This window comes from Cibotium barometz, chromosome 60 (genome assembly GCF_041138505.1).
Source record: "Cibotium barometz isolate CiBa-2024 chromosome 60, ASM4113850v1, whole genome shotgun sequence".
Taxonomy (NCBI): Eukaryota; Viridiplantae; Streptophyta; class Polypodiopsida; order Cyatheales; family Cibotiaceae; genus Cibotium; species Cibotium barometz.
The window spans coordinates 22,325,859-22,334,388 of NC_141105.1; the positions used below are offsets into that span (position 1 = coordinate 22,325,859).

An 8,530-nucleotide genomic window follows, 5' to 3' on the forward strand; every position below is an offset into this window, starting at 1 on the left:
TAGATATATGGTAGTACTACATTGTGAGGCCATGCACTTATGCCATGGGCATTTTTATCCCACTAGGTTTTTGCCCATGGACATCCAGGTGTCTGAACAAGCACCTTAGGGTTAGCTAGGTATATAAGTAACTTTATTCATAGTTTAGGGTTTTGTACTTCTCTCTCCTTTAAGCTTGTTAATCTCTCTCACACTCTACACCTCTGTATTTTTGCCTTTGAGCATTGTGCGTGTGTGTGAGTTCAACTCCATTCTTTGAGCTAACATCAAACACATACACACATGAGCTTCATATATTATAAAGGCACTTCTTACTTTGGTGTGTTCTTTTTAATTATTTTACCTTAGTTCACATCGATTCCCCCTTTTACATGGCTTTATCCCAAATGGATTATTATGAAACTTTTTCCTCAAGTTGTCGTTTTAATAATATGTTTGACCTTCAAAATACTAAGATATTGAAGTTTCTATCCAAATTACACTAACAAATACTATTATCCATGCTAACCCCCTCTTCCGCCTCCAAACAATGCAGTAGATAAGAAAGGAGATATTTTCTAATATCAACCCTACCTAACTTTCATCTATCACATGATTGGAATCTATGTTTGTGGTGAAAATTGTGCCATATTTAGTAAAAGCAAGTAAATATAATCTAACTTTGACAAATCTCAAAATCTTACCCTAACCAAATCCATAGTCACTAATCAATCCAATAGACCAATTTTGTTGTTGACAAATTCTTAGTTGTGCCTCATCTTTAGCCTCCCTTCCAAGAAATCAACCATCTTTAGACTCCTTCATCTTGCTAAACTATCCCCTCTCTTGGATCCATTTCATTAGAACTAAACCTCCTATTGAGAGTGTAGAGTAGAGGATTCAACTCTACCCCTCAAAAGACATGACCATCACTACTCTACCTTGATCAAGTTAGACCATCTTGGGTGGCAACAATTCATGCTAAATATGGGAACATAGATTAAAACTATCTTTCTCACATGACACTTACAATCCCTTGTGGTGGTAACTCTTGTTTTGTGTTTATTTTTATGGACACAAGTACAAGGAACCTAATTTTCATTATTTAATGTATTTCCTTTTATAAAATTTAATCATATTTTTGTTGTTATTACTTTCCTACTATCTAGCTATGGATGCCTTTGATTTATTTCCATTATGCCATCCCATCATTGTTGCCACATCCACATATTTTTGTTATTATTACTTTCCTACCATCTAGCTATAGCTGCCTTTGCTTTATTTTCATTATGTCATCCCATCATTGCTGCCACATTCACATGCAAATAAGCATGCGCACACACACACACACACACACACACACACACACACACATGCATGCACATGCACTCCCACACCCACACAAACACACTTAGGGTGTGCACACACACATGGGTACAAAAATGAATTATTATTCAAGTTTAACTTAGTGCATCCATGGTAGCATGGATAACAAATGGACACGTCTACTAAAATTTGAGATGCCAGTATGAGGAGCACCTCCCTAAGCACAGAGCAAGCTTATCTTATGATTGGTTGAAAATTATAAAGGGTTGGTGAGATAAATATATTCGGTGTGTAAGCAAATCCTGTGAGATAATTTAGCTAAAAAATAAGTCGAATATAAGCACAAAACCTACAACAGAATGTGAATCATGCCACTGAACAATACAAATTGTTTTATGCTCTTTATGAAGCAACTATGGATTTTTTAAATAAAAAAAGCAAAACCTAGAAGAGAATGGGAATCATGCACTAAACGACACCAATTCTTTTAGGCACTGAACAACCCCAATTCTTTTATACTCTTATGAAGCACAAAAATGGTAGAAGCACAAAACCTAGAAGAGAATGGGAATCATGTACTAAATGATACCAATTCTTTTAGGCACTAAACAACTCCAATTCTTTTATGCTCTTATAAAGCAGCTATAGATTTTAAAAAAATGTTCGAAGCTTGTATGATTGGTGGAAATTTGTTCTAACCTAGTTTCCTTGAAAGTCCTGATTATCTAGCTTTGTGATCTTGCGGTGCATGTATAGAGGGACTCACAATATTGTTCATGTTATTGCATCCCAAGATATCAATTGCAATTTAGGCTAAGGACTTTTGGTCCATAAAATACTAGGACACATCACCCAACGAGCTACTAACCACATGTAAATATGGGGCACACAACATGGCCTTGGGTAGTAATGCATGTCAAAGCCATGAAGATTAACCTACCTTATCAATGCATAAACTACCAAAAAAATACTCACATATGCACATGCAATGTGGTAGGGTAGCCTCTTTGATTTTGGTAATGGCTTATAGTTCGGAGTCCAATTTTCTCTAAAAGCCACACACAAAATATTGCCTAGCTTAGAAGATTTAACAACAATGGTAGGGGGGGTGAATGGAGAAACTCATAAGCCACGCATAATGATATTGCCATTTGAATTTATAAAAAATATTTAGAACTTAACCTAGGTGAGGTGGAGGCTAAAGGAGCAACTAAGCCACACCTTTTTACACCTTCTATATATATCGTTTCATTTAGCCTCCACCTTCTATATATATATCGTTTCATTTAGCCTCCACCTCACCTAGGTTAAGTTCATTCAAATCTTTTGATCAAGATCATTAAACTAAATCTATAGTCTAGAGTGAATTTATGATCACACTTTTACACCTTCTATATATATCGTAAGAGTGATATGTAATATCCCTCATCACTCTCATGTGACTTAAGATAATGATATGTAATAGCCGTCACCACTCCCTTGTGTGAGAAATCTGGATTGATGCCATCCTATAAGAGGCTATGTTTCTGAATACCTTGAGATAAAGAAGAATTATCTATTCCACTAGTTGGATATGACATATATGCTTTATAGGGATGCGGGTTCTCATAATTTGGTTTGTGATTAAGTTTTCAAATAGATGTCATTTCAATCTCCCCTCAACATTGAGATATGTCAATATTGCTATGAGCCATGTTTTTTGCACTTTAATTTTTATGCAATGAAGAATTTAAGTGCTTGCCACTCATGTGAGGATCCTCAACTCTATGTGCTTCTTAGAGTTTGGAATTTTATTATCTACTTGTTACTACTAGGTCAAAGGGCATGAAGCTCCCCACAATTTGCTTTTAATGTTAAGCTACTGCACCACATTGGAGTTGTCTTGGTCTTTTTCACTTAATCAAAGGATCTCCTCTAACAAAGTGATTGATGTGCTTACATGAGAGAAAGTGACAAGGCAAAAAAAACATGTACATGACTAAATAACAATGTCACAAGGTGGAAAAAAACATGTACATGACTAAATAACAACGTCACAAGGTGGAAAAAAACATGTACAAGACTAAATAACAACCATTCATCACTTCTTTGTTTGTTTACATCTCCAAACATGCGAGAAAAAGGTTTTGTTTCATCACTCTCTTTACTAATGAGTTGCATAAATGCATTTAATTTATTGGCTTAGAAAAGGTGCCCACACTCTTGTGTTAGGCGTGTGAGGGGTTTCATTTCATTTCCTTTAGTTCCACACTTTTTTGTTAAGTGGCATTAATAAAGTAAACACAAGGTTATGGAGTGGATAACATTAGATGACAAGGACTAGGTTAGAATAAAAATTATATTTAAAGTGGACTAGGTTAGAATAAAAGTTATATTTAGAGTGGACTAGGTTAGAATAAAAGTTATATTTAGAGTGGACTAGGTTAGATTAAAGATTATATATATATAGTGGACTAGGTTAGATTAAAGGCTATATATATAAAGTGGGCTAGTTCAAACTATAAGGTTGTACATTATAGAATATAGGGTACGAAGTGATATTAGCTATAGATTAGTGATATTGAAACACATACAAGAGAAAATTGGATTAGGCATAAGGTAGATTTTACAAGTTATGAGGTGATAATGATAATTTATAGACAAGTGATCTCAAGGGGGATTCACTCGTTCCATGTTTGTATAACACACATGGATGCAGAACACGTGGGATATTTTCGCTTGGACAAATGAGTCTTAAACACAATGAGTAAGAAGGTTTAATGTGGAAAAACGCTTGCAATGCGGTGAAAAGGGATTTTATTTCAATAGCCAAGCTACATCAAGTCCAAGGGGAACAAGTCAATAGTGAAACTACTTCAATTCAATTAATACATAAAAATCATATTCTTAAGAAACAAGGGAATCTATTTAGGGTTTTCACCTATAAAAAGGTACACAATCTCATATATAAGGGTATTTTTCAAGGGGTCATGCACAGACGCAAAATCTCGTTGATTTTCTAATTGCTATCGAACAATTAAAGGTTAGGTCATAGAGTTATACCAATATCAATGTATTTAGAGTTTTCACCTATAAGAAGGTACACAATCTCTTAGACAAGGGTATTTTTCAAGGGGTCATGCACACACGCAAAGTCTCATTGATGTTCTAATTGATGTCAAACAATTGAAGGTTAGGTAATATGTTTTAAAACACGTTAATTAATTAGTTGAGGCAAGGGCAACCTTAGGCTCAGTTTTATTAACGTCAGGGCAACCTTAGGCTCATGCGGGTGACGTGTGGAGGAGATTATCTAGAATCTTCTGGTAAACCGCCTCATGTGGGTATAAAAGGTGCTCGGGTGGTTTTTTCTTCTGGGCGAGAGCCCCCGAGAGAGAGAGAGAGAGAGAGAGAGAGGACGATGCGATGAGAGACTGTACGCGCTGAGAGATGGCGAGATGAGAGAGACTATGCACTGAGAGAGACAACGACGCTATGGTTGATTGAATACCTTAGTGCTGAATTGTTACGGGCACTAATTAATTAATTAAGGCATAGCCTCAATAAGAGAGTGATACCAATATCAATGTATGAAAGATGAGATATCATAGAGTAATAATAAATATCAAAGGCTGGAGATATATCAAATGGTAAAGGGATTAGAGGGCTAATCTAGATTAGGACTTGAATAATCATGTTGCATTTCATGTCATGTCATGTCATGTCATTTCATTTCACTTTAATGATGATGGGTGATCACTAGGGAGTGTGAGTGTGTGTGTGTGTGTGTGTGTGTGTGTGTGTTGGTCTTCTCTTTCCTCTTTATGTCTGTAGGTATGACCCCATCTCTCCCCTCATAGAAAAAGCACAGAACCTTTGCTTGCGTTTAGCCTGCACCCCCCCCCCCTCTCTCTCTCTCTCTCTCTCTCTCTCTCTCGTTTTAGCCTTTTCTGCTTTGTGGGTCTCCAGACTCCGCCCACAATTTGTCAGGTAACTTTTTCGTAATTATTTTCTTAATTATTATTATCATTACCCGACTACAAACCGGGAATTTAGCTTTTTCTGCTCACACCACTGGCTTCCCCCCCCCCCCCCCCCTCCCCCCGCCCCTAAAACGCAATCGCCGACATTTATCTGCTATTTTCCAGAAATTGCAGAATTGTTGGACCTCCTCCAAGATCTGCACCCTTCTGCCACGAGTGCGTAATTATCACCAGTACGCTCCTCTTCAACCTCCATTTTTCTTAAGTTTTTTTTTAAAATCTTACAAAAAAGAAACTAGTTGACTATTCTGGTCCTGCAACATTCTCATTTTTACTTGTAAAATTAGTTTTGTCAATTTCAGAAAAATTTTGCAAAATTTGATGCATTTTAGTTATAATCTTGTTCAAAATTTTTTTTTAAACTGTAATATTTTGGAGATGCAATTTTTATGATCTGTTGAGAAGAATGTCTTTTCTGAACACTGATCTGTTTGTTTGATCTAATCATGTGGTTTGGGAATACCTAAAAAAAGTTCCTCCCTTTTTCTAAATTTCTCAGCTGATTTTTATTTTATTTTATTTTTGTAAAAGGGGGTTTCATTAAGAAAGTAGTTTCCAGCTTTTAATACCTTGGTTCAATTTTTGCACTTATAACAAAGAAGTCAGAATGAATTTATTATGTTTTGCTTGCATGTCCAGACTTTATTTTATTATATTTCTTGATTTTTTGTGGTTGCTGTATAAGAACTTATGTTAGCATGCATTCAATTAAAAATACAAGTTCTTTGGTTTGTTGTTACAGGTCTCCTTTTGGTGAAACGGCCGGTTTCGGGTCTGCAATTTGGAAGAATTGACTCTTCTATGTCACTCTGGATACAATCATGGACAAGATTGTGTCCGGCATGGGCGGGATGACGCTCAACCCTAATGCAGCAGAGTTCATTCCAGCAGCCTTAAAGTCTAGCCTTAACGTGGTACCTTCAGGGAGCAATAAAGGTAGCACTATAACAAGAGTTTTGAACAGAACAGATTCAGCAAACTCGGGTACCTCGGATGATGAGAGTAGGCAGTACTGGAAAGACCAGCTCCCAGATGACATAATTCCGGATTTTGGGATTGTGCCACAAGCTAGAGATGATAGGTTTGAAATTGTGTGGCCTTTTTTTAAAACAGGGTGTTATTTTATTTCTGAAAGCATTGAATCTGTCAATAGTGGTAATGCATATTTCTAAATCATGTTCGTATCCGTTTTCAGGTTTTCTTGGGAGCATGATTATATGGAAGAAAGTGGAACAGGCTTCTTTAGCGAAGCAGTGGGGGAGGGGTCTATCTTAGAAACAGGTGAGGGCATAGATCCTGTGGATCTACTTGTAAACGAGTTCCCAGGTTTTGCAGCACAAAGTTTGATTGATATTTTATCGGCAAATGGTGGGGATCTGAGCCTTACAATCGAGATGCTTACTCAGCTAGAGGTGTGGAGATTCTATTCTCCTGAACCCCCCCCCCCTCCGCCCCTTCTTTTTGAACTAGCTCATCAACATGGTGTCATGGATTTTATTTTATTTTTCCTTGCAGCTGCAAGACGATACAATGCCAGTTCGACAGTTGCAGTCGCAGATTCAGACTCCTAACCTAAATATGATGGATTTTCCAGCCCTGGCAGGACCTGAGTTTACCGATGGTATACCCCAACTAGATGGGGATATTAATGCACATCATCTGTTGAGGACACAGCGGACCATTGGCGTCGAAGACCTTTTCACGAGCAGGTCCTATGGCTCTGGTGGAGGTTTTAGAGGTGCTGCTACCGATTTTGCTGCTGTAGTTCGGAAGAATACTGCCACCGCTGGTGCTCAATGGCAACCTGACAGGAATGGGCGCATAGAGCGTCTTTCTCTCTCACAGGATTTCCGGGCAACCAGTGGCGAGAAACTGGGGAGTTACTCTAGCAGCAGGCACTCTCCGCCTGTCTGGCTGGAGACAGGGGAGGCAGTTTGTAAGCTTTATGATTTTGTTGCAGGGTTTGAGTTGACAACACTGCTTTGTGCAAGCCACATGATATCAATGTTGTGTGTCTTGTGTGCATGTGTATGCAGCCAGCATGTATGCGGATTTGCGGGAGGAAGCACGTGACCATGCTCGGGTGCGCAACGCCTATTTCGAACAGGTCTCCTCTACTCAGTGCCTGAATGGTTGGAGTGTGTTAACGGTGATTGATTTCAGCTTTCTTTTGCTAATGAACAATTGGTGAACCAGGCAAGGCAAGCCTATCTTGCCGGCAACAAAGCTCTGGCTAAGGAGTTGAGTGCAAAAGGGCAGTGGCACAATGGATTAATGAAAGATGCACACAGCAAAGCTGGAGAGGCCATCTTTCAACAAAGGCAAGCGCCCCCTTTTAACCTTCTTTCCATATAGCTGTGGGATTGTTTGCCGTTGTAGACAATGCACCGGTCTTTATGAGCATCCGTTTTTGCAGAAATTTGTCTGCTGGGGGTTCTTCTCAAGGACAACCTCCCCTATTGGATTTGCATGGCTTGCATGTGAATGAAGCGATTCCTCTTCTCAAGCGGGAACTCGCAGCCCTTCGAGCAGCTGCCAGGTCAACCCAGCAGCGGCAACAGGTTCTCATTTGTGTCGGTACTGGTCATCATACAAAAGGATCTAGAACACCTGCTCGGCTGCCCATTGCTGTGGAGAAGTTCTTAGCTGAGGATGAGCATCTCTCTTTTATAGAACAACAACCAGGCATGCTTAGGGTTCTTTTAAGTTGAGGCTGTTGGGTTCTTGTTGAACATGATTTCAAGGTAACAAACACCATTGGTTTGTTTATGGGATCAATGTTCAACAACACGGTTCACTTTGTTAATATGTACAACAAAAATGTACATGATTTTATGATTTTGTCTTAAGGTGGTTTCAACAATGGGCATTGAGTTTTGTAACTTGCACAGTTGTGTAGATGGCATTAGCTACTGCTTCTGTGTTAACCGAGTAGAGATGAAAGTAAATGGCAAATATTGAATGGATTTGCATGTAGAAAATACATTAGATCTATCCACTCTCACATTAACTTTAGATTTTGGCGCACACAAGCAATGAGCGGCCTAATTCAAAGAAATTGAAGAATGGGAAAGTCATTGGAGAGTCTGTGTATTCATGAATGAGAGAGTCATTGGAGAGTCTGTGTATTCATGCATTCCGATATGTATGGCCATGATTCTGAACCAGAACTTCATGCGATATGTTGTGAAGTACTTGATTCT

The 8,530-nt window shown here is 38.5% G+C and overlaps 1 protein-coding gene across 1 annotated transcript; it reads left to right on the forward strand.

Annotated features, from left to right (window-relative positions):
• The first annotated feature begins 5,074 nt into the window (after positions 1–5,074).
• On the forward strand, positions 5,075–8,177 carry LOC147605133 (polyadenylate-binding protein-interacting protein 7-like). Its single transcript, XM_086793786.1, has 8 exons — positions 5,075–5,274; positions 5,433–5,500; positions 6,070–6,408; positions 6,523–6,739; positions 6,843–7,263; positions 7,364–7,434; positions 7,524–7,648; positions 7,744–8,177. The coding sequence occupies exons 3-8, from the start codon at positions 6,149–6,151 to the stop codon at positions 8,036–8,038; spliced, it is 1,389 nt and encodes a 462-aa protein (XP_086649912.1). The 5' UTR covers positions 5,075–5,274; positions 5,433–5,500; positions 6,070–6,148; the 3' UTR covers positions 8,039–8,177.
• The last annotated feature ends 353 nt before the right edge of the window (positions 8,178–8,530 follow it).